At 34.0% G+C, this 27,823-nt stretch overlaps 2 protein-coding genes and 1 long non-coding RNA gene across 3 annotated transcripts in view; 2 read left to right on the top strand and 1 right to left on the bottom strand.

The window, feature by feature from the left end:
- twin (CCR4-NOT transcription complex subunit 6-like twin) overlaps window positions 1–27,823 on the top strand; it is a 518,909-nt gene that overhangs the window by 90,450 nt on the left and 400,636 nt on the right. The window lies entirely within an intron of this gene.
- The window catches only part of LOC147073388 (uncharacterized), a 151,786-nt gene that overhangs the window by 83,685 nt on the left and 40,278 nt on the right, over window positions 1–27,823 (bottom strand). The window lies entirely within an intron of this gene.
- LOC147073389 (uncharacterized) lies at window positions 592–12,535 on the top strand. Its single transcript, XM_085945264.1, has one exon. The coding sequence runs from the start codon at window positions 965–967 to the stop codon at window positions 2,720–2,722; it is 1,758 nt and encodes a 585-aa protein (XP_085801390.1). The 5' UTR covers window positions 592–964; the 3' UTR covers window positions 2,723–12,535.

A 27,823-nucleotide genomic window follows, 5' to 3' on the forward strand; every position in this document is an offset into this window, starting at 1 on the left:
GTATTGAGCTCCAAGGAGATTATGTTGAGAAATAAAAAAAAAATACAAAAATAAAAACTGTTTTAATGCTTTTTTCTAAGGAATTATTGACCCACCCTCGTATGTAAAAATCTTCAGAAAACTGTCGAGCGCTCCGGTTCGTAAATTTTTCCATTTCGAGCGCTGCACTCGTGGTATCCTTAGTGTTTAACGAATGCGTCAAGCGACTCAACTTATTCCTCGTCGTTGATGTAGGTACTATTAAAATACTACTAAAGTACTAAATTGTACTATTCCATTTGGGTCGTTTTTTGCTTGGCAATTCTCAATTGGCAACAACTAGCAATTATTAATATTCCTTGGATTTTTAACCCTTTCGTCCTTTGATCGAATTAAGGCATTGCATACGGATCTCAGTCTACTTAGGTACTACTAATTAAAAAAATATTTTAAAAGTAAAAATTATTGAGAATATCTGCTACATCGAAAGCGGCGTACGCATGCTGCAGAAGGGAAAAGAGGGGAGACAGCGGTCTTAAGGGTGGGAAGCGGGGGGAAATCGAGGGGTGCAGGCGGCAAGGCGGAAAGTGTGCCGCGTCTGACAGGCCCACTTACCGGCGCGCCGCTCAGGTGGGCGACCGCTACAGCCCATTCAGTTTACCGCCGGCCGCCAGCCGCGACGGTCCTCATTTTACGAAATCCCACACTCGAATGTTGACGCTTGACGCGCAACAACAACATCGCGCGCTACCTCAACATAAACAAGTTCGCGGGAGTTACTCGGTTCGGTTCTAGTCAACGCAGTGGGACGATAGATATCTAAACGGACAGAGATTAATCCACAAAAGTTGAAACCGTCAAAATTCGTGCTTTGTGAAAAGTCCTCAGTTAGCCGAGAAAGTGAACGGAACTAACAATCATCGCGGGATCAGATACGCTGCAGAAAATGGGTTAAGTGACTCGATTCGACCCGCATCTACAAAACATGAGCCCCGCCTCCCAGACGGGTGGTCTTCACGTCGAACGATACATCGGAAGCTGTCTCATCTCCAACTCTTCCCGTGCTCACGCCTCACCCCATAAATACGGCCCAAATTATGGCAACAAGATTGATAGGCGAACATCGCCAAAACCACCGCATTTCGTCCCGGGTCCTGGAGTCTATCGCCCCGGGTATGTCGCATCAGATGGTCTCTTCAGGCCGCCGCCTTACTGCCAAAACCAAAATAATTGGGCAGGCGTACCTCTCATATCGACTGCTGGGCGAAGAAGTAAGAAACCTCAGCCGATGAATCAAGGCCCACCGTTCCACCGGCAACCTATGCAACCGATTAATGGTGGAGCTTGCGGATCAGAGTTTGCTGAAGGAAGACACCTGCCACTTTCGAGATTGGCTTTGCATACGCAAGGCGCTCCTCTAATTCTTTCCCGTCGATACAACACCCGAAAGCAGAATCAGTACCAGCATCATAATCTTGGCCAGTATCCGGCGTCCCCCGCCTGCCGTCCTCCTCCTCAGCAAGATTTCACCACCAAAAAACTCCGAGAAGGAAATCTGCCGAAGGAAAACAGATTCGAGGGTAAAGATCAAGCCGTGGTCGTTGCTAGAAATAATGCACATCTTGCTTTGAATATGGATTCGTTGAGCGTAACGAGTGATGAGAGTTCTGGCTCAGCCAATTCGGAAACATGTTTACCGCGCATTATAAAACCGAGAAAAAGGCGGAAGAAAGACAGGAAGCCCCTCAACGGAAACTCGCAAGAGAAAGCGGCCGACGAGGGAAAACCCGACGAGGATCAGGTCACTGATCTAGCCGGAGAACCCGCCGTGTCCTATTCGCCGATTCGGTATGACAGATCAGACTCTAGTGTTTTCAGTTGCGTTGCTGGCCTGAAATCAATCGACTTTGGCCAGTCTTTCCGTGATAGTTCAGGAAATAGTGACCGTCTCGAAATAGTGAAATCTGAAAGTAGAACTGATGATTCTCAGAGATTGCGCGATGCCTGTGACGAACCGAAGTTGCATCACAGTTTCGAAGAGGTCGACGATAACGAATCAGACGATTCATCGTCGCTGTTTGAGGCTATTCGGCTATGTTCGCCGGCCGTCTGTCAGTGTAGATATTGCGACCCATCAGGACATTCCATCTGGGATATAGACCAACACTGTTACTCTCCGTTCCTTACGCCTCCTGCTGGTATAGAATACTCAGCGAATGGCAAGAATCAGTTTCCTGATAAGGATACGCTTTTAAGGAGAAGTTGGAGCGAACCGTGCTCAGGATATTCAGTCGAAAATCTACGCATTTCTGAATACGATAGGCAATCAACTCCGCATAGATCTGACACTGATATACACAGAGATCGATCTGCGACTCCTGGTGTGGGTGTTATTGGTGGCGGAAGACGAGGAATTAAGTCTTTGGAATCTCCTGAAGTTATGAACGACTGGAAAGAAGCAGAGCCACCGTGGTCTGGATCGATTCCGGACGCCTTATTCAAATCTTCGTCCTCGCACGGAGTCAGTCTAGAGGTGTCGTCTGCTATTGTGACTTCGTTGAATGGACACAGGGATTTGGAAATCAAGTTCTTTTCCACGTCCCCTTCTGCAGTGACCAGCGAGCGTACTTCTTTCTTTTATCCTAATCGTGAACAGAAACCGTGTGAAACAGAAGTGATTGAAAATGTTTTGAAGTGTGGTGAATCGACGACGGACCTACAAGCGGCAGTGACTGTCCAATAGGCTTATTTCTAAAATTAAGTGACGAGAAAGAGTGATGTAGATTTTTTTATTGAAAGTATAAACAAAATTCGTACACGCAATGTTTGTCGACAAAGTACCAGACTTGGCATGGTTTGTGATGAATTGATACAATACAGGAGTCCGATTATTTCAACACAGCGTCTTCAAGTGAGTTAAAACATTAGGATAGTGCATCTATATCTGCTAACAATGCAAACAATATTTATAATACAAACATATTAAAAAAAAAATGTTAAAATCGTTACTAGCAAGAAAAAATTATTAAATAGTTCACTTTAAGACGCAGATCACTACCTTAAAGCAGACAAAGCCTAATAACCAGACAATTATTTAAGTGTTCATGAAACCGATTGAAAATTTACTTAAAAATATGTCATATTTTAACAAATGTTATTTGATAAATGTAAAGTGATATTTTTGTTATAAAAACATTAATTTATTGATCAATTAGATCTTTCTGTACATCGTCGGAATTTACACATTACAAGTTTCCTCATACTAGACACATTTTTAGATACAATTTCACTTAGGGTAATTCTGTATTAAGGTAGTGAGAAATAACCGAACGAATTCAGTGATTTAATTAATCAATTAGCTTACTACAGGTTGATTTTTAATTAATATAACATATCCCGTTTTATAATCTGGCCGATTAATGATAATGTCACCAGTCATCACCGATATACTGATGCATCCGTAGACGGTTTATCTCGCAACTTATATCCGTTCCGTGAATGAAGAGCTGCCTTTTCTCTCTAGTTCAGTAGGTAAAATTAACAACTCGTTGAACACCGACCCAAATCCCACTGCTAGTTCGAGTTTCAACTGCGGATACGATGATGTACGGTGCGCGAGGTAATTATTAACCCATCGCATCTAATATCCAATTGAATACAGTCTATTATTTAGCGTTCGTATCTTCGGAGTTATTGTATTTGCCTATTTTGCAATCTCTCATGCCGACGTCGATGTGAAACGGTTTACCGTACTTACTTCTTGCCCACCTGGCCCGAATAGGTGTACTGTCGTAATAAATCTGGAGCCGAGAGGTGAAGTGGGCTGTTTTAAAAAATTCAACTTTTCCAGTTGTGGCAATTTACTTAATTATTTTGAAAAAAGAACAGAAAATTACTACAGTCGGGGATTCCAACACGCATCTTTCACTTTTCGTGTGAAATGTCATTGCGAATGCGTGAAATTAATTCAAATTCCGATACTTATTTATAAGAATGCCACATTCTTAAATGTTTTGTGTAATAAAAATTTAACCCTGACGCCATCTAATAAAACATGTTTGCGATATCATTTCTATGATTTAAAATATTTAAATAAATAAATAGGGATGTGTATTGTACCTAAATAACAAAAGAATATTAATCTATGTCACGATTAGAAAAATGGCATTTTAAGATTAACCTAATTTACCTCTCGGGTGCACAATTAAAGAAAGCATTATTGAGTATTTTTTCGCAGGAACTTACAAATTTTCCAATCGTTACGCTACACAATTTTTCAAGTTGCATAATACATCTTGAATCTAATATAAAACGAATTGTCTTCCCAATAAATATTTTCAAAATCTGTAGTTCAAAGTTTCTCCTGTATATTGTGAAAAGAAATTTAATGGTAAAATTACCGAATCTGACTATGGAATTCCATCATTAATAGTATGGATTGACCAAAGGAAAGATTTCAGATAACTATGTGAAACTGAATAATATACCCATCTCGAAATTATCAATTTTTCACTATCTTAAATTTACCTCAGATTACAAATATTGAATGGCCAATAAAAATGTGCATGTCACCACAGTCTAATAAGTATGCGACATTGAAACTACTTGTTTTACAACAGATCAATACATAGAATTACATAACATCTCAACGTTCAATTCTCGGTAGAAAAATATTTCCCACTAAGCGAAAGAAAATTGTATTTTAATTAAAATATCCGGACTTAGAAGTACACAAAACCATGCATTATTATTGAAATTTCAACTGATTTGTGTAGTCTTATGAAGACAGCTATTTCTAGCGTCGATGTGTTTGAAATAAACACGAAACACAGTGAAATATGAAATTGTTTGAAATCAGATACATTCATTTTTTTTTATATTAGTTTACTTTCTCAGGCCGCTTACGATAGTTTGAAAGTGTGTGTAAAGTATATAAGCATTGAAAATACATTTAAACGTAAAGCTACAGCAATTTACATCAATTTACATGCATTATTTTTTGGTTTAAATGCACAGCAGTTTTATTAGAATAATAAAATTAGTTATTTTATATTTACCGGCTGATTGGCATGAGTGGATTGCAGATGGGCGAAATAAAAAGCAATGATTACATACGGATATATTATTATCGTATTTGCATACCATACGTGGCAGTAGTTATCTTGTAGGTATCAATTTTGGAAAGCCATGCGGAATAGTTTGGCTCACCTGTGACCCTCCTCTTGGCAATATACCCCCTGCGTGAAAATTAAGAAATCTTTCTTATTTCGCGTTATGCATGCACTGTGCGTTAGATAAGACTAAAAAATGATTTACACTATCACCAGAATTTTATGTAACGCATTGACATCCTTGGTTATCAGGCGAATGATTTAAATTTTAATACTTATGTCGGAAATGCACTGTAAAAATCATTTGATGTCATTTTTCGTTCTGTATTTTGGTACATAAGTCATCAGTAAATTTAAAAAAATGTGATATTTTCGACATACATCATTGAGTAATAATATCGCAAAGAAAACTAAATACAATACTTCTTATTCGTTAAATTGAATTTATATTTAATTAATCCAAGTGATAATGGATATCAGTGAATTGAATGAACCATGCGAAGGTACATTGCAAATATAAATTTCTCTGATATAAAAAAATTTTCTCGTTTTTATTGTAATATCATTTAATTTGGTTAACAGTCCTAGTAATATGAATCAACGTTGTGTTACAATTTATTACCTATATGGGACATTACATACAATGAATGTTTTCCGTATATAACAAATCGCATGTTAAAAAAAAATATTATTAATGGTTAGGTTAGGAAAAATGTACCTTGCCAAGGGAAGGGTTACGGTGTTTTTCTTGATGGGTAAGAATTAAGTTTCTTTCGATCGAGTCGAGATTTTTTCCCGCGTTTTTTTTTTTACAAAAAAATGTTATTTCACGACATGCTCACAGCTCGCGGGATTTTTTTTTCTATTTGTTTTTAAATATTTTTATTCTTTTATTATTTTGTAGCTTGTGGTTTTTTCGTTATTTACTTCTTAATATATTTTTTTTGTTTATTCTTTGGTAGGACATTTTAATTTTCTTTACACTGACGTGGGCACGTCATATTATACGCGTAAAGCGCTTGTGATTCGAAAATAGTCTATTATTAATAATTAATTATGCACCTAGCAAAGTATGATAATACTTCCTAAGTTAATTTCATTAAAACTTCATAAGAAATACATGAAATATATGCATAGTTTTCGTATAGGTATTGAGTATATATGGTTGCATACAAATATGTTTTTAAAATGTTCCATTATATTTAATATTGGAATGCGCACGTATCTTTTCTAAGGTCTTGAACACACGGGCGATTTTAATGATAGATTATCGAATCACAAGCCTTTCATTTTATTTAAGGTGTTTGTTTAGTTTTATTATTGTTTTTTTTGTTTCGCTTTAATATTCCGCGCACGCATTGCACTGGTGATAATAAAATGCCACACTTATATATTATAATATATATATGGCGGTAGAATTTTCACTTTCGTTTTGCTAACGGTGAAGTAAATGAAATGGTTTACAAGTTGGCAATGCGAGTAATGCAAAACTACAATGTCATTTAATCGAATGTTTAGGACGCAAAATATACGATGGAATGGGAATATTTGATTAACAAATGCGCATAGTCAGAATATCTATCTAGTTTTTTTTGTTAGTGATAAAAATCATTTTAAACTTTACGTTTTACGAGTTAGACTGCTATATGTTTACAGATCAAGTGACATCTCAACAGTGAAAAAATAATAGTTATTTAAACATATGCATTTATGTATGTCTCTGAGAGTGTGTTGAATTGCAATCACGCTGCTTCTTGACGAATATAAATATTAAAAGTTAAATAAATATTAAAAAATACAGTCTCGCAATAAAACTTTCAGTTTAATCATCCTTTGAGAGCATTTTGAAATTAACGCTGTTGCGCGAATTGCGTAGGGGAAAGTCTGTACCCTAGGGAAACACAGTATTTCCCATTATCTAAAATTGTTTTATTTTGATATTAAAAATGCCAATAAATCAGTTCAAAAATAGTAAATATTTATTATTGTAAATAAATCCACGCATTGTACCCACCAAGGGACATGGCATAGTATTGTGCCTAGGGACATATTGAGGTTTACTTAAAAATGTTATATTTTAAATATATCAGGAGTCTCCACATGTTAAAAATTACAGCACAAAACTTCAGATGGCTTTACGTTATTTTTGTCCCCCCAATGTCTATTAGATCTGGTACTTTACAAAATATGTATTCGGAGTGACGTCAATAGTTCATATTAATACATGAAATAATGTTGGGCTTCAGTCTTTAGGAACCTATTTTATTTAAATCATAATTAGTTATCTTTAAAAGTCCATTAGAAGACAAGACCATGTTTTCAGCAAATAATATTTTTTACATTACGCTAGTTTTAATTATCTACAATATTAAAATAGCCGCACGCGTAGTAAAATAATTTTGTTTAAATAAATTCATTCACAAAATGGTAAAAAAATCGTTTTGAGTTACCTATTTTTTACTTCCTTTGTTACCAGCTAACTCTAACAGTGGCATTGACTGTGGGGTTAAAAATATTTTCCCCATGCTCTGCAAGTTACGATACTTAGGGTTTCTATCACTACGATATATTTTTTCCCTACATATTTAAGAACAATCAAGAAGGGACGTAACTTGAAAGTTAATTTTTTCGGTTTAGAAAAAAATCTTGATCTGTAAACATATAACAACATGTACATATTATTGGTGTTGTGTACTTATGTACCTACATTCTGAATTCCTATCCATTTTAAATTCACAAAACATTTCAGAGTTATTATTATATCAATTCATTTATCAAATTCTGTTGCTATTGTATTTGCTAGAAAGTTTTTTTGTTGGCTCCAGAGTCTCTGATCCAATGGTACGTTATTTTATTATTCATCTGTGGCCGTTGTACTTACGTACACACTGCAGTGAAGATTTATTTATCATTAGTCATCGACGTTCAATCAGAAACCTGCGGTAAAAGTCTAAAGACCGACGCGATTAGAAAAAAATCTAAACTATTTGTAATTGGTTTAAAATTTGTAAAGATAACTACTTTCCATTTGTTCCATTCGGTGCGTGTAGTATCACATCGGTGTGTTATTTATATAGATAGGTACTTTCTCCTTGTATATTGAAGGCGGTTATCTTTAAACACTTAGGTACCTACTGAATATTTCCGTGGGATAATATGAGCCACTGGATTTAATACCTTCTACCTCTACCATGTCAGATTGCTTTTGTAGCATCGCTTTTGGATGAGGGAGGGTTGGCCACAAATACAAAGACGAAATTCTTACTCACTCTCATAATTAATAAAAATATTTATAAATCTTTTTTCGAAAACCGGTTGTAAATTAATAACGACATTATTTTATTTTGGCTTTTGCTATTTTAATAATTATGTATTCCCACCATCGTTCTAACTTAAATTAATTGACATTGTAAACACAGCGATAACCTAACGTTACAAAGCTGAGTTTTCAGGACTTGCACTTTGCACTTTCGGCTGGCGAAAGTGACAGCGATTAATTATAAATGCTTAAACGACCTATATTATTTCCTCAGCCGAGCTTTCGCAGTGAAAAAGCTCTCGCTTGGAATCTCGCCGCGACACGATCTCTTCGGACAGACAACTATTCTGTTGCCCGAACTTTACTAAAACTTAGGAAATAGTATTTTGCGAGAGATGAATACTTGTATTTTTTATATTATTATTATATATGGAAATTAATGGTAAATATTATACGGGTGGCTCGAGGGATATCGAATACGTTTTCATTGTGGACTTCTCGTTGAGTGGTGTTAAGTGTATTTTGTTCGCTTCAGTACGTGTGAAAAGGTGACTGTCTCACCAGTTACAAAGTGAAAGTGTGCATCGTATTTTCACTTGTGCTCTCATTTTGAACTTTAAATATTTTACTCTCACCAATTATCAATACCAATCGCCTTTTTATCAACTATAGAAACTTCTCTAAAAGCGTCCATTATACCTATGCTTTTTTGTTTTGTATTTTTTTTAAACTATTGTGTAACAAATAACAGTAAAACCACAACTCAGTGAATAAAATAAAACCATGGATTTAAAATCTCTACATTCCTTTAAACATTTGTAAGAGCTTTTGGCCTCTTAAATCGACTGTTATATCGGTCTATGGTGCATATTCGTGAGTATAAGCTGGTATTATTCTCAATTCGCCTAATAGTTTCACAATGAAATGGATATAAATATACATATCACACTTATTATTTTAATAAACATTGCTTATGTTGAAGAACAATTTTTTTTTTAAATTAACATTTTTTTAATTTAAGTTTTTGTGATATATATATTTTTATGTCAAGCCGTCATCGATTTGGTTGATAATATATTTAAAAAAGTATAGGTCTAATGCATACTTAACGAATGTCTTGATATATATATATATATATATATATATATGTACCTCAGAGCAAGAGTGCCTCAAGTCCGTTTTGGCCGAAAGGTACTTAACTACTTAATTATAATCATTGGATTAAACAGAAAACCTTAAAATCATATAGCCGTAAATACAACATTAAGTACCTACATAAAAATCTTACATTAGCATTTTCCCTAAAGTGTTTATCTTTAGAGGCTCTCATGTACACGTAGGTATTATTATGGAGTTATAACAAGTTACTATTGAAATAATTTATCAATATCTTTTGCAATCATTCTTACCTTCTCGATATAAATAAGTAGGCAGTGTTATTGCACATTTCCAAATAAGTTTATTATATGCATTTTTAAATCTAATCGGTAGAAGGCGTTCAGTTTAATACCACCTTACGGTAAGATGTTATGCAATGAAAATGTATCCGCCAGTTCTCGCCATGTTTCGCTAGACCCATGTTGCAACTTAGAGCATATTTGCAAAGGAAGATTCGCACGATAATTCCTTTTGACATTTCGCCTGTTTTACAATATGAGCATTTGAAAGCGGAAAAGGCGTAAGTCAGTTTGGTTAACATGAACATGGCTGGTTTTCACAATAATATTATGTATACCGGAAACATTGAAAACTGAAATCGTTTCATTCAACTTCGCACAGTATTAGCATGATGACATTTTCATCAATTTTATTTATTTCATTTAACGCTTTGAACAATATTATGGGATAGTTTAATATTTTTTATTATTTTATCAAACTTTTTTTTGTAATATATATTAATATACGTGGATCAGTCGTATCCATATATTATATTGTTTCTCGTTAAAAATCTAGTATGCTGAAGTAATTTTACATGTTTCCTTTATTCGAGTATGTTGACATACATGGTTTCAGTTTTCAACGAATCATCTGTACGGTTTATTCTATTGCATTCGCGTTATTTTTTGTGTTAATTGGAGCGATGTAGATGAGTACTAAGTCGGCAGTGTCCACACAATGGCAACATTTGTAAACTATTAAGTTTTATATAATTATATGTTTTATATTGGTTTGGAAAGAAAGTTTTGGTGTATTGTACAATATTAAAGTTATTTATGCTGACCATTTTGGGTTATATTTTGATTCTCAGAACGATCCAATTAAAAATGTAATTATATTTGTATTGCCAAATAGATGTCAACATAAGTAATTCAAATATTATACAATTAACATAATCGTTGTTTTCAAATCATTATAATGGAGTTCTACCTAGCTTAAAAAAACTTTTATCAATACATTTTTTCTATTTTAATTTTGCTGTAGAACCACTCTTGGTTGAAAATATGTATTTTATTGATAATTTGAAAGTTGTATCAGTATATAAATAAATGCGATTTGTGGACACTGCTGATTTTGTTTTTACATTACCCAAGTGATATTTTGTGTGGTAATTTCAAAAATAATATTTATAGATAAATACTCCCAACAATTATTACTCATCTTTCATTATGGATGGACTTCCACGGTTTCAGTTTTCAAATGCTCACTTTTTTAATAAGCTGTATCATATTATTGTATTCGGGCTACTTTGTGTATGAATTGTATGGATGGATGGTGAAAATTTTATCATAAAAATGTTGTTAATAAGAAGCGAGGGAGGTTTTAAAAATACTTCCGTGGACGTGTACGACTTAACTTTTAATTATAATCCAATAGCCGTAGTGAGTTGCGCTTAATGCAGAAGATTAAAATGTATATAAATAAACATACAAGTTATTAAAATAATACCTCGTGAAGTTTTATTCAGATATTAATTCGATAGGTAAGTGCACATTCCTTGTATGTCCAGTTTCTTATGTTTTGGGAAAATCGAATTTTTGAAGATTCGAGTCGATTGAAAATTTACGGTGAAATGGACATATTATGTATTTTAATGAGTCAATACCTTCCCAATTTCGGCGATATTAACTCACTTTTGATAAAAATTGGATATATAATATTTGTGCACTAACTCATCATTATATTCGATATTCTGATATAAAAATAAACTTCATTGTATAATGCATTTATTTAGTACCTAATTAAAAAAAATATATTACCTACTCTTTACAAAAAAATTCAGTAAAAAGCAAAGTTCGGCCAACCAGAGTTTAGTATGACTTGTCACAAAAATTACCCTTGAGTACTGGAATACTCTATTTTCAATGTGATATAAGATGGAAATAAAAATGTCACTAATTGAGATTTAATATTTTACTGATGTAACGAATTTCTCGCTGGCAAACCTTTATAAAATGTTGTCCTAAAGAAATTTTAATGTGGGAAACCAATAGAATTTTATATTATCACCAATTTGTATGCATGTTGTTTGAATTGATTTTTTGATACATCTCCGCTCTATTTGTGACTGTTAAAGTCACAGATTGGCTTTGGATAATTATGCATTTGAAGTAATCGTAAGGAATTTTTCTACTTATTTCAATTATTATTCGGGTCTAAAATAATATTTTTGATAATAAAAAATAATTTTAAGCTTTTGACTAAATAAATATTCATATCATAATCTTTCTTATTGTAGATTATATCCGAAATACAAAGCAAACCTCGCAAGTCCTCGTTTGTATGCAGTGGTGAATACGATGTTTCCAAAATTTAATAACATTAACCCATTGGCATAGTAATAATGTAATTACTGTTGGTGTAACATTGTATTCGGTACCTATCCTATTATTACTTAGTCAGTATCTCTTTCGAAAATCTTTAGCGTCTTTTTCGTCTATCTCACAATGTATAGTACATAAGTTGAATTTAAATGCATAATTGTCATTAGCCTAGTTGTAAAAGCGAGATTTGAATTAATTTTTATTTTCATCGTATGAGTAAGTACGGTCCACGGAAATTATTAACTGGAATTAATTGATTGTCGCTATTATTTGTGTTTGTTAATAAGTGTTATATATGTTTAATTTACGTAAGTCCTTACGTTATTTATTGTATCTACATGTCGTTTTTAATGCTCTTTAACGGCCTGCGGCTGTTAACAATAAAAATAATATTTTGTTGAAAATAAACCCGTTCGTTCATAAAATTGTTGTTTCAATCACTTCCCACCATACTTGCTGTTGTGTATCATTAATTTAAAATGCATTTTCTTGCATTTCCTTGTTTAATGTTATTTTACCTGCGGCGTTTCTTTGTAATGCTGTTTGTAATTAATACTTACTATTATGCACACATTTATTTAATGCTTCTGGTATATAATATGTCATTTTCCGACAATGCTTGTAGGTACATTTCTGATTTTCAACTAATGATAAATGTTTTAAAATTGTCATTAGATCTATGAAAAAAAATCTCATTAAACGACGCGAACATTATTACCTGATCGGCAGTATTTATGTCGTTATGACTAGGGATTGCAATACCGAATGAAAATATCAATACCGGTATTAATACCGGAATTCGTTAAAACGTCAGTACCTACTTATCAGTAAGTAGGTATAGCTATTACAATCTCTTTAAAAACATTATGTTAAAGAAAAAACCTACCTAGGTAAGTACCTACATTTATTATAGTGAAAATTACAAATATGTATTAATCACAATATTGTAGAATTGGTGATTTTTACAAATAATTTGAATATATTAATAATTTCAACTAAAGCCCTCAAAAAAATAAGCGCGGCTGCAGGAAAAGCTTCTTCAATTCAACGCTTGTAATTATAATAATAATACTTAATTGAACATTTGTTATTTCACCTATGTTGGATTCAGTCAATATTTTGCATTTTATCAGCACATAACTTATACACTCAATTGAAAAAGAAATACAGTACAAACTAATGAAGAAATAATATTAAATTCATCGTCAAAAACGTAAACGAGTGTGGTTTCTTAATACCGAAAATTTCGGTATTTTGGATTGTTAAAACTGGTATTTCGGTATTAATAAATACTGTAATACCGGTTTTGAAATACCGGTATTGCAATCCCTAGTTATGACGTGTATTGAATCACCTACCCGACTGAAGTTTTAAATATTTAATTGTTCGAGTGTTTAATAAAATAAAAATTCAACATTAATATACAGTTGGGTACATTAAAGGAAAATAAAATTAAGGGGGACGTATTACGCAAAAAGATCAAACTACATCGATACCTATTATCGGTATCGGTACGATGGGAGAGGTAAAAACATTGGGAATTTTAATTTAATACATTGGACGCTAAAGACGCGCCTAGCGCGTAACGATTAAGGTGGCCATTCGATATAATTAGCATGTTATTTTAATGTGGTAATTAAAATTCGCGATGATGTTACTCCTCTCTCCTTCTGTAGTTTGACAGAAAGTACATAGCCGGTTTTGACGACACAACGGTGATACATATTTAAATTTAGAATTAATGACATTAAAGGAAAATAAAATTAAGGGGGACGTATTACGCAAAAAGATCAAACTACATCGATACCTATTATCGGTATCGGTACGATGGGAGAGGTAAAAACATTGGGAATTTTAATTTAATACATTGGACGCTAAAGACGCGCCTAGCGCGTAACGATTAAGGTGGCCATTCGATATAATTAGCATGTTATTTTAATGTGGTAATTAAAATTCGCGATGATGTTACTCCTCTCTCCTTCTGTAGTTTGACAGAAAGTACATAGCCGGTTTTGACGACACAATGGTGATACATATTTAAATTTAGAATTAATGCCATCTTATCTGAATATTTTTTTTCTAGGAGTTGGTTCTCTATATTAAAGATACGCTAGTTCTATTTCCCGTAAGTAAACTATATAGTTCAGTGCATAATATTAAATAATATATACTTACTATTTACTTGAAATAATGGAAAAACCAGTGATATTGTTTTCTAATATTAATACTATCGACCAAAGGTACTTGATGTAATTTGAATTTAAATTCTAATGGATTTAAGTTTTGGCTGATGGTTTGCTTGTTGTTTGATAGCTTGAATGAAAGACCTGGGTCCCAAGATGAGTGTAAAAATAAAATTTATTGTATACAACCAAAACAAACTATATGCTAAACTAGGGATTAACTAGATTGAGGCTATAGTCCGAACAAGCCACTAGTTTAGTAAGTATATATTTTTGACAAATCAACTAAATTTATTAAATATACGCCACGTTTCAATAATAATATTCTTCCATTCAAAATTAATTAAATTGGAGGTAATTAAAAAAACTAGTAAACGGGTAATTATTTAATTAATTTGAATGTAAAATTTTCACTCTGCACCTGTGTGGCTGCGTCGTTATTTTCAATGCGTTTATTTCTAGATTCAAAAATACATCATCATGACCAAAGAAAGCTATCTGCTTCTTACATAATTTGATTACATAACTCCATTAACTCTTGCGCGATAAGCAAATTGAGATTTTTGTGCTTACGTATTTGTAAAAGAATGTTTTTGCGGAAAATTTTATCGGAAGAAGGTTCGCGCAAAAAAATATTATATAAAAAATTATGTTTATGAGAAAAGGATTCAACAAACTCGTCTGCAATAATTAGTGTGTTTTGTGTAATGGACAGTTGAAATTGTATTTTATTACAATCCCATCCAAGATGTTTTTAAATGTATTATCTAAATATTTTTTAATTAATTTAGTTAGATAACAATTTAAGATTGAAAACAGAAATTGTCTGAACCTAAAGCTAACCTATAAAGTTGTTATCTAATACCATCTTCAGTTTTTTTTCACCCCTGCCAAGGAAAATGTCTTACGTAGGTATGTAAAAGTATTGTTTCCACAATTAATAATTGTTGAAATCATCCAAATGACAAGAATGTGTCTTCTAAAACCTTCTGTTGCCCATTATTTTAAGGAACCACCGTACTATAATATATTAATATCTACGTATAATTTAATGAATAACTAATTTTTCACTTGCGTCCTGTCCTAAGAGTACTATTATTATTCAGTAAAAAAATATAAACTCACTTAAAAAGTCAGTAAAATTGTGTGTAGCTCGTTTCCGTCGTATTGACATTTTTGTTTGCATTGATGTGTACTTTGTATTTCTGTTTTTACTATCGGAACCAGATATACATAATAAATATTCATCTTCGATCCCATTATTTTGAGTTCACTGAATGACCAATTTGGTAACCGCTATCAAATCTGAAAACACGCCGCCGAATTCGGAATAATACTGTCCCAAATTTGATCATCACGAAGAATAATATCACGTGTGCACGTGTAAGGCGGCGGCAGGAACTCCTAATTTACTAATGAGGTTTGTATGTTGAAACCTGTTTTTAACGCCTTTTCAGGAAATTATTTACAACTTACTAACACGATTGATTTATATTGCATAATCCCGGGGTGAGTTATTCTTCTCATTTATTATATTGTCACCTATAGTGAATTACGTTGAACGGCAGATAATTCGTTATAATTTCGATTCGAGGAGTGGAGTGGTAAGTAATTAATTGATAATAGGTACCTACTTCACTTTCGATCGGATCCGACCAAATTCATTAATTATTTCGATACTAATTTACACATTCGTCAAAGCACATTTATATGATAATTATTCAAGGTTATGAAATTGATTTTTGGCTCATTGAAAGGGGCTCGAGTTGCGTTGGAAAGTTATATTTTGAATTGGATGCTCGTTAGCTTGGTTAAAAGATGACAGGTTCCTTATCAGGTATAAGAATGCGAAAGCGCATATGTTAACAGCTTTGCTAAAAACCACGAATTTCAAATAAAAATCAAATGGGCTCTGCTTATTACGATGGTAACAATGTATTCGTATTTTTTGTTTATAATTAATTACTAATGATCTATTATTAGGTTCGACAATTTATTATACACTAATTATTGAGTGTATTAGTATTGATAATATAGGGGGTTTCTTTTACAAACACTTTAACTATGCATAATTTGTTTGTTATATTTTATTTTACTGCGACCCTTGACTTGATGGGTAGGTAATGGAATATTTACCTACTTTATTGTATTGATTTGTTATATAAGTTAGAATTAATAGTATTCGTGGCCAGTGTGTATTTGCCTTTTGGCCATTGTACACAGCGCCTGAAGATGCCGAAAGGTTAAACCCGGGTCGCAAAAAACGACTCAAATGGTAAAAAGGGTACAAAACTTAAATCCATTAGAATATATATTTTCTATAAATTTAGGCAGGTAGTATTGTTCCCTTTTATTATTGCTCTCTCATTTTACCTACAAAACTATGTATCGATAGAAATCATTCGTGACGAAGACGCAACTCGCCTGTCTACTCGGCAGACTTTCCACATGTCTTCTGTACTTATATTTGGTTCTGAAAATGTCTTTCTTAAATTTATTGACACACATCGTACGTGACGAACCAGTTAATTCCTTAGGCCATCTTTCTCCCAGTGAACCGTTGAACTGACGCAGGTCGCGGGATTATTTCCGTTTATCTGACAGGTGAAAGAAGACGTGAGTTAGTTAGGACAACTCAGACACCGCAGTGACGGCGACGATTTGAAACTGCCTACCTTCAATCGATATATAAATAATATAATATAACAAAATATAAATAAATACTCTTATGTGTCTTTATTTTTTGTATCGTTGTGGCATTTGAACAAAATATTTAAATTAATTTCCTGCATATGCACCAACTTTTTCATGTAGTTATAAATGTGACTATATAAAGAATACGACAGAATTAGATTGTTTCATTGATTCTTCCACATTATTTTATAGCAAGATCGCTTCATATGCATAAACAAATTTCGCATTAAATATATGGAGATAGGTGTATAAAATATTTCTTGAATTTCCACAGGAAACAGTTTAGCAGATAACATACTTAAATAACGTACAGCAAACAATCTTTCAGTGGCCGAATTGGCAGAGCGAATATCGGTCGCAGAATAGATCCCGGGGCTGGGCGAATAAAAATACATGTTACGCTAACAACAATTCCACGAAAAAATGTTAATTTAACTTTCACGTGTTAATTTACTTACAGCAAACAATCTGAAAAATATTGTCTCTGACGTGTAGGGGTAGGTATACATATCAAAATGGACTATATTTTTTTTAAATGCGTATAATACCTAATGTCATTTGTTTATTTTGATAACATTTCAAATTATTGTAGTTTCATCACAAATAATAGCATAGCTGTTAATTTAATCATAAATTTTTAATTCAGGACTCCTTTTAGCTATCTGTGAATTCTTTCAGTTTTTTATAATAAGTATACTTATATTGGCTTATATGGCTGCGAGACGTGGACCCTCGACACGAGAGATGTCCAAAGGCTAAGAGTCGCACAGCGAGGCATGGAAAGGTATATGTCGGGCATCACGTGAAAGGACCGTAAGGGAAACGAATGGGTAAGGAAGCAGACAGGAGTACGCGATCTAATAGACGTTGCCAAACAGCTGAAATGGAGATGGGCGGGGCACATTGCTCGCCGAAAGGACGGCCGCTGGACAAATGCTGTCATCCAGTGGTACCCAAGGGGCACGAAACGGCCACAGGGTCGTCCTAAAAGCCGCTGGATTGACGAACTGGTAAAGTTCGGCGGAAATACGTGGCAGCGAACGACACAGGACCGAGAGCGTTGGAAGAAGCTTGGGGAGGCCTTCATCCAGCAGTGGATTGACCCCGGCTGATGATGATATTATATAATATATAATGTTTTTACATACTTTATTGTATTGATTTGTTATATGAGTTGGAATTTGATGTGTTCGTTGTCGGTGTGTATTTGCCATTGATGAGTGCACATAGTGCTTGAATATACTGAAAGGCGAATCCCGCGTCGCAAAAAACGACTCAAATAGAATACTACAAAACTTAAATCCATTAGAATTTAAATTCAAATCCCATCAAGTATCATCGGTCAATAGTATTAATATTATATATATTTCAGTTCAGGTAACAACTGTTCTAGTATTGTCACGCTCAAGAAAAGTTTGGCCAGGCACTGTATTCTTTCTGTTCATCTTCTTTTTGTAACCCTATCCGTTACCGAACGTAGTCGATGATATTGCCAATATTTTCCATCTACTGCTGAACAGTAGAGAATACGTTTTATAACTATGTACTTTTTTGTACTTTTTACTACACTGATACGCCTCTTTGCCTCTTGAGCCAGGACGTTTTTCTTTTATTAGTGCCTCGTTTCCCAGAAATCTTCTATTTTATAATAATATACAGAAGTGGATACTTCTCGGAACTCTCTACCATGTGACTTATTATACACGAAACAAGTTATTATTAATTGAAGAATTACATGTGCAATATGAATATTGACCAACATAAACGATGCGTTTATTTAAATCTACCACATGGATAGTATAATGTGCAAAATCTACGTGGGTATTCGCGCCTATAATATTATTCGCTTTCTCACATGTTTATTTTTTGTCGCATATTAATTATTATTCAAAAAAAGTCACGCTCGCTTCGCCACTGGGTCAACCAATGTTAGCCGACCCGCTGCATTTAATTGACGAGCTTTCACTGCTCGAGAGAGATCTCTCACCTGGGTCGCGCTAGGCACTGGCCACACGTGGATGTGTGCGTTCCGTCTATGTGCATAAATGTAGTTGTTTCAATAATATTTTATAGTATTATTAAATTTATTCAACACAATCATTTATTTTTTTACTTTTTTCTATTTAATACAAAATACGGACAAGATTTAAGAATACTAAAATGTTATTATTGAAAAATCCAAGAAAACTTACTGCTACCATCGTAATAATACATCGATAACACGTGTTAACCGACGTATTATTGTTATCGCAATTGATTGACCAAAACAGAGCCAGTTTGATTTTTGTTTGAAATTTGCGCCTTTTTAGCAAGTCGCTAATATGAATTCTTCCGAATTATTATACCTGATATGAGGTCAGTCGTCCTTCGACCACAGTAGCAGCGTGATTTTTTTTGGGCGAAAAAGCGTGTTGTGATCTCGAGCCCCTTTCAATACATATAAATATGCTTTGTCGAATTTGTACATTGGAACCGAAATAAATCCCACCATAAATTAATTAGGTAGGTACCTATTGTCAACTACCTACCCCTCAAATCGAAATCATGTCGAGTTTTACGCTATTTACCGTAAACTAATATTTTTACCAAGTGTCACACTATCTATTAGTAAAAAAAACTAGAATTAATGTACACCAAGTGGGATTCTAACCTGACACCTTTCACTGTCCGGATGAGTGCTGTTATTCTTAGCCCTATTAGGGAGTATATTAATTACGCAAATGAAAAACACATTTTGTTGAAATCTATTCTTATTATCTGATCTGTAAAGAGTTTTTTAGTTTCCGATTTTATATTGTTGATCAATCCCATAATTGCAAGAAAATCAAGGCAATTTTTGGCATAATTTATACAAAATCTAATCCCGAAACATATTTTAACATTTTCAATACTGGAAGGTATATCGGTCCTATATGGAATGTAGGCGTAGACACACATAAACAAAGCTCCAGTTTACAGATGTGCATGCTTTCTATCTGCTAGAGCTAGAAAGACAAATTGGTCACATCCATGGCCCCCATAAGAGAAGGGGGCTGACAGGGCTCTAGCCTGGGGGCCCGGGCTCAAGAAGGGCCCGGCGAGGCCAGTCGACCAGATAAGTGAGATAAACACACAGCACAAATTTGCTTTAATAGTAAAAAAAGGCGCTATTTTCCTTCGATAATGTTATTACTTAAAATTATATGGTTATACGATACAATTTTTAATTGTGTATCGACACTCGACAACTCCTTAATTCAAATGGATGTATTAAAATATACAACAAAATACACTAAATATACACATTAATTTTACCGCGTACACCAAATGCTACTGTAGAGCATCACACTGCCTTTATTCTTAAAGATAGGTAGGGGGCCCGCCAAAGATCCTAGCATGGGGGCCCGGTTCAGGATGTGGGGGGCATGGTCACATCATACGGCATCCCAAGAGATATATTCTGCATTTTACCGTTCAATGGAAGATTTCTTTTAGGCGAGACCGAGACCTTGGCAGAAGAAAACCGCACTAGATTAAGAATCTCATAAAGTAGTTTGAGCTCAGAACTACATCCCTGCTTAGAATAGCGTCAGACAGAGAAAATATGACCAAATTATCGCCGACGTCTCCGATAACAGATAAGGTACAGAAAGAATAAGTGGAAAATTCATCGTTTTCTGATGTCTAATAAATTTAGGAAGGGGTGAGTACATTAAATTTGGGGAGTTCTACCGCTAGCAGTGGTTTGATTGGCAAACCATAGTACTTGGTACTTCCGTGAAGAAAACTTTCATTTTACCGTTGGTAAGTGAGTTGTATATATCCATAGCAATGCATTTCTCATAGGCTGTGGTTACTTTCTTTCGAAACAGGCCCTTGATACAATTTCTCTTGTCGATACGTTATAACATTTTTATTAACTCAGGCAGTAGGAGTTTCTCTTATATCACATCGGTGCGTTGGATAATATTAATAAATATCATTTGAAAAGAACGTAATTTAATCACCGAGCGGTACGTGGCCACGACTGCGAGCCGTCATTAAAACAACCTGCCTCTTGGTCATTAAATGGATTTTTATTAAATCCGGATTATACAGATCTGCGATATATAAATACGAGGATGATTTTTTTCTTAATTAATTGTGGCAAGGGTTTCATCCTTATTATCTACTCACCAAAAGTTTATTTTACGGTTTTAATCGTTTTAACATTTTTGAAGTAGGTACCTAACTGTAATCTTTGTCAATTTAATGTACATTCGTTATAGATACATACCTAACAACAAAATTGGGGTTGCTAATAAAACCCATTCGTGTGGAATAAATACGTAGGTAGGTACACAGTGTTCATGAATCAGAACTTTATATTAAAATTTCATCAAGTACTGTCAGTCTGTACTCTTGTATTAATTTACTGCCACGAAGTGCAATATTCGCCAGCAGCTAACTTTGACCTCTTATCATACCTCTAATAGTTTTCTAACAATATAAAGAAATGGAAATACTCCGATGATCCTTCTGAGGAAACTGCGGAGCATGTGATGCTCTGTTCACTCTTTTTACTAATCAGCGCCATTGATCGTGACCCCCATACCCTGAAGCGGGCCCCCAGGCTAGGATATTTGGCGCCCCCCCTACGTTAGGGTTAAAGGCAGCGTGACACTCCACGGTAGCGTTTTCAAAATGGTGTCCACAGTGAAATTAAGGGTATTTAGTATATTTTTGTATTTTTTAATATCTACATCCACTTGAACTATTGAGTTGTCGACTATCGACATCGACACACAATTATTATAAATTGCGTTGCATAATCACAAATTTTAATATATGAATATTATCGATTTAAAATAGCGCCGCAGGCAACATTTTTCCCATTAAAGCAACAATTGTGATGTGTGTTTATCTCACTATCTCATGCAAGGCTTGCATAGTAAGCTGCAATTTCGACGAGATCCTACAAGCCGAGGAGAATGGTGTTGCCTTCGTCAACTTCTGGAGCAACACATTGTAGCTATTGAAGACCCGACACGATGAAGAATATCTCACTATCTGATCGATTCGCCATGCCGGGCCCCCAGGCTAGAGCCCTGTCAGCCCCCTCCCCTTTGTGGGGGCCATGCCATCGATGATATGTTTAAAGCGAATGTCTTAGAAAATTTATCCTTTTCTGTCGTGTCATTGCGATAGATGCGCCTAACCTAACCACACCTTGACCACCATCATTGCCGCAATTTTTTCGTTTTAAACATATCACCGATTGTGCAGCTGGATGCAAAAGAGCGGACAGATCACCAGAGTGACCACATTTCTTCAAATTATTTTTAGGTTTAGTTACTTCGGCTCGTATCCGAAGCTGCTAATCCTGCGTGTCCCCAGGTGGTAGCTTCTCGTCGGGCACCACTTGGAGGTTACATGTAAATTGTACGTAAAACATTTCACCGTAGCACAGTTCGCCGTGAGCTTTCATATCGGAAAAAGATACCCGTATACTATACGGTCTCCAACTTTATTAGATTCAATATGAACAATAATTCAATTTTCATATCTGATTTTGGCCAAATTCAAGAATGAAAACCTAACCTAACAAATATTCCAGTAGGTATATCGGCTATTTTCAAAATTTGTTTGCTGCTGGCTTCCAGTAAAGTAAAAACCAACAATAACCGTGTTTTATTTAGACATGAATTTTATGTCAGTACTATACGACACAAAGAGGTTGGACAGTCTTTAATATACGGCCATATATTTCCGATACAACATTTTACGGTGAAATGTGATACGGCGAACTGGATACGTACAAGTTTCCGGACACCTCATTGGGAAGGCTGTATAGTCGTATCTCTTGCTCCACCTCGCTGAATAATAATTGCATTATTATATTTAATGCCACATATTAGTAATAACTGTAGCAAATTAATTATAACGCAATAGTAGCCACCTGGTAGCTTTTTAAGTTTAACTAATTTGTTAATATTATAATGTTGTAAAATATATATTTTTCAATAAATAACTAATTTAATACTGCTGGTTCTTTATCATCTGCATAAATTAATACCATTTCATGAATAATTAAAACTTTCTTATTGAACTCTAAAATCAACTTCATTTGAAACGACATAAATAATATTGAAAACGTATTTTGATTAAGTGAGAGTTAAGAGGTAGGTTTATTACACTTGATTTCTTGCAAACTTTCCTGCCATCTTGCTAAGACACTGATGGACAACCTTTTTGATAGTAGAGCCGATAGCCAGAGATATATTATAATTAAAATATATACTTACATAACTATATATAAGATTGGTATTTTCTACTCTGTTACGATGGAACTTAGTATCAACGTTAGTGAGATTGCTGGCACTGCATGCTGGTGACAGGTGTCATGATGATGGGTTCAATATTTCTGGTTGCTATCTTTCATGCACCAGGTTTTCGACACATACATAACTGGTCTTATTAGAGTTTGTGCAAGATTCCTTTCAAGTGTCGGTTCAATGTCTTGTAAAGTATCACTTTGGTTTGGACAGAAGCGACATTATTTGTTGCTTAGCACAATTTTTATTTTGATTTCGATTTCTATGCTGCACTTCATGTTTATAGAGAATCTCAACTAGGAAAATTAACCACACATTATAGACGTGCAATAGTGTGTGTTGCAACCTTCAAATACACCAATATTGAATGAGCGTCAGTGCATACACCGAGAGCAGTTGTCAGAACGAAATATAAGCGCATTCTTCACACGTGTTTAAATTTATCCCATATTCTTCCACACACGAGATCGGTTGCCTGTTACTCCACACCCATTCGGTATTTCAGTTCCCTGGACTCGCAACAAAATCCAGTCTAGTCATAGGTACCTTAGTAACAGGTATTCTAGGATTATCTATATTCTGGGTATTCGACTTATTCGGTTGCTTGTAATAAATTTCATGACATGCCGCCGGTTCTGCACCACTGTGCTAAGAGAAATGGTCAGCGGCGATGTGTCTGACAACAGTCATTAATTTTATAGTAAAATGATGGCTATTAGCATTTCATTTTGGTTATGTTTATTTTGTCTCAATATTTGTCGGGTTGTCATACCAACCTTGTGCTGTACATGTTAACGAAGCTACCTACCTACTGTCGATCACTATCGTCGTTAAGATTCAAAGGTCAGCAGAAGGCGAAGAACAAGTTTGGTGGGTCAACATCCTTATATGGTGAAAACTATTATGGAGTTCCTTCAGTTTGGATCACACATGTTGTTAATTGAAAACAGTAACCTTACATTTTGATTTGTCTTGTTTTAGATATCGTAAAAAGATTTATGGTAAAATTAGCAATACGCCCACAATCATAACGCATAATTCCATGTTAACCAATTAGGCATTCGAGAATCTTCGCATTGGTATATTGTTTGGAATCTTTGTAAATAATTTGGTGTTTTCGCCCTCACCAATTCGGTTTTCCTAATTACGAATGTTGATGTGATGTCGAGGATGAAAAGGGCCAAAGGACTAAACAAATAATTAAAACCTAGAAACTTGGCATATAGTTGATCCAACAGTGCGAATGGTGGAGGAAGGCTGTGGAGATCTGACATAAACAGTGCATACTAAACTTTGTCAGGCATAGTTATTTGTTTTCATTGAACTAAGAATACAAGTTGTAGATGGTGTTAATTAACACCTGCCTAAAGCAAACCATACTAGATATTAGATAAAAGATATTCTTCTATTTATCAAATATCTAAAATTATGCCATTAAATCATACATAACTTGACGTATTTTAAAGATAGAATAATATTTTGTATTATTATAGTTTGTTAAGGGGGGACATGCTCGTCGAAGGTCAAAATTGAGTTTTTATTGTATTTTCAAACCATGATCCTGGACACTCTTTAAACGTTGTAGATAATCTATTTATATAATTTTGAAGCCTTATTATCCTTTATAGTTATTTTAAACATTTGATGACTGCGTGAAGTATTTTTGTTACATAAAATAGTATTCTTTTAAACCTCTCGCTCTAATGTTTTAGAATATAGTCATATTTCAGTACATAACTGTGCAGTGGTGTTAAGATTTTTTACATTTATTAATTTTTAAACGCATTTAATAAACCATTAGCATAATTTATTACGAGATAATTTTTGTAAAATATTCACGATAAAAAATTATTTTAATAATCTCTGTGATCCCAAATTTGACAAGAATTAGGCATTTTATTATTCAAAAAATCGGCAAGATTAACACATTTGAAGATAATTCTAAAGATACTTATTATAAGCTATGTCTTTGACCATTCAAGTGTGATAAACATCTTATGAATAATGATTGCTTTATAATAATTATTGACCTAAGAATAAGGTAGTGTTTTTTTGAAATACGCCATTTCTTTTGTCATTCTCCAGTGGTTAAGCTACAACATACGGCCGTAGCCATAAATTGACAAACTATAATTGAAGTAAGGAGTAAAATGATATTGACGCGCGTGTTTGAACATGTACCGTTTAAAAAAAAATAAAAAAAAATCGGTTAGGTACATGTTCAAACACGCGCATTAACATAATTTTACTTCCTACTTTAATTATAGTTTGCCATTTTATGGCTACGGCCGTATGTTGTAGCTTAACTACTGGGGAATGACAAAAGAAATGGCGTATTTCAAAAAAACACTACCTTATTCTTAGGTCAATAATTATTATAAAGCAATCATTATTCATAAGATCTTTATCACACTTGAATAATCAAAGACATAGCTTATAATAAATATCTTTAGAATCATCTTCAAATGTGTTAATCTTGCCGATTTTTTGAATAATAAAATGCCTAATTCTTGTCAAATTTGGGATCACAGAGATTAGCAATATAATTTTTTATCGTGAATATTTTACAAAAATTATCTCGTAATAAATTATGCTAATGGTTTATTAAATGCGTTTAAAAATTAATAAATGTAAAAAATCTTAACACCACTGCACAGTTATGTACCGAAATATGACTATATTCTAAAATATTAGAGCGAGAGGTTTAAAAGAATACTATTTTATGTAACAAAAATACTTCATGCAGTCATCAAATGTTTAAAATAACTATAAAGGATAATAAGGCTTCAAAATTCTATAAATAGATCATCTACAACGTTTAAGGAGTGTCCAGGATCATGGTTTGAAAATACAATAAAAACTCAATTTTGACCTTCGACGAGCATGTCCCCCCTTAAGGGCAGGGTTTAGTCGAATTTTAAATCCAGCTCCAATTTGTATTTTTAGTCCAATGAAAACAAATAAGTATTAGGTAATAGAACTGGCGTTTACGTTGTAGAATTCCATTATAATGGTTTTGAAACAAAGTTATTTTGGTTATTTTTATTTATATTTAACAAAAATAACTTTGTTTCAAAACCATCACAAGTAATTATGACTGAAAAGTACACTTTCTACACACTACAGTGTGCTCTGTTTATGGCAAATCTCCACAACCTACCTCCACTACGCATTTCGAATGATATGATCTTTACTTTCGTATTATTCAAGAGAAGATTTAAAGTACCTGTGTTTGGGGCTTCACAGAAGAACGTGCTGCCTCATGAATGTCAAAAACGGATTTGATCGAAGCACTCCATAAAATCAGTTTACAGTAACGACATACGACGAAAATTTGACCAAAATCATCGATAACGGACATGGTACAGAGAGAGACTTTATGTCTTAGCAGTATACCAAACAATGATGTATAAATTTTTCAAGAGATTCCTCGTTGACTTTGTGGAAAAAATCACTTGGTATTTTCTCTTCATGTATGCAAATATTATTTTAAGACACGTTTTTCTTTCCTAAACTTTATCAGCTGATACACGAGCGTACAAAACTGTTTCAATTTATAAAATTTTTCATGAAGCTAATGTAATTTTCATGTTCTGAAAAAATGTTAGTTCTGGGCTAATCTAACGATATTGTTTTCATTCACTTTGGTATTCAATGTTCACAATCTTTGCATACTTATTGTGTATCAAAATTTAAACGTTTATTCTAATATATTTTTTCATTCAACTAATAACTCACAAGATTTAAGAATGCAACATCCTTTATTGAACAATATTATTGGTACATTGATTCAAGCCACAAAAGCCAATATCACCAAAATTGGAAACAGCGATACAGTTGCATGGCTATTAGTTAGTTGCGTCGGTTACAGGTGGCAAAATTGGTAAAGCGCATTCTCTGGAATCCGATGTAAGGAGGTTCGAGACATATACATATTATGTTTCAGAGGTGTTTCCGAAAGTTTATTCTTTTGTTTAATTTATTTTATTCGGAGTCTGTCATAAAAGAACTTCTTTTTGCCATTAAAAGTTTTCTTTGATTCCTAGATTATACGCCGCCAGACGTAGGCGCAACATACTTAAACATTATGATAAATAATCATCTTCCCGATCAGTCGTTAAATATGAATGCTTGCGGAGGTTTCCTATACACTTATCTTTACGATATGTCAGGTATTGGAAAAGACATCCATTGAAATTTCATGCCCCATCAATAGTAATGTCTATATTTTCCACACTCGCGTCAGTACTACAACAGACTAGAGATCTTTATCGGCTTTTCGATGCGCGAAACTTAGTAGTCAGTCAGTCGGATCGTATTACACCGGAAGATCAAACCTAGCTCGATGATAAATCTCACTGACTCATAGGATTGCAAAAAACGTATGAACTTTTGTATTAAAACTGTTGATGACGATTTCAGGTACTTTTTAGTGTGGTTGAATTGGCGACCATAGAAAACTTAATATCGTCCTAACCAATTGTCGTAACCCTCGAGTATGAAACTGTTCAGGAAGTGAAAAAAACTGTGGCATTGGATTTAC

Source organism: Rhyacophila brunnea, unplaced genomic scaffold (assembly GCF_057557595.1).
Source record: "Rhyacophila brunnea isolate RB1 unplaced genomic scaffold, BYU_Rbru_1.0 scaffold_18, whole genome shotgun sequence".
In the NCBI taxonomy this organism is placed as follows: Eukaryota; Metazoa; Arthropoda; class Insecta; order Trichoptera; family Rhyacophilidae; genus Rhyacophila; species Rhyacophila brunnea.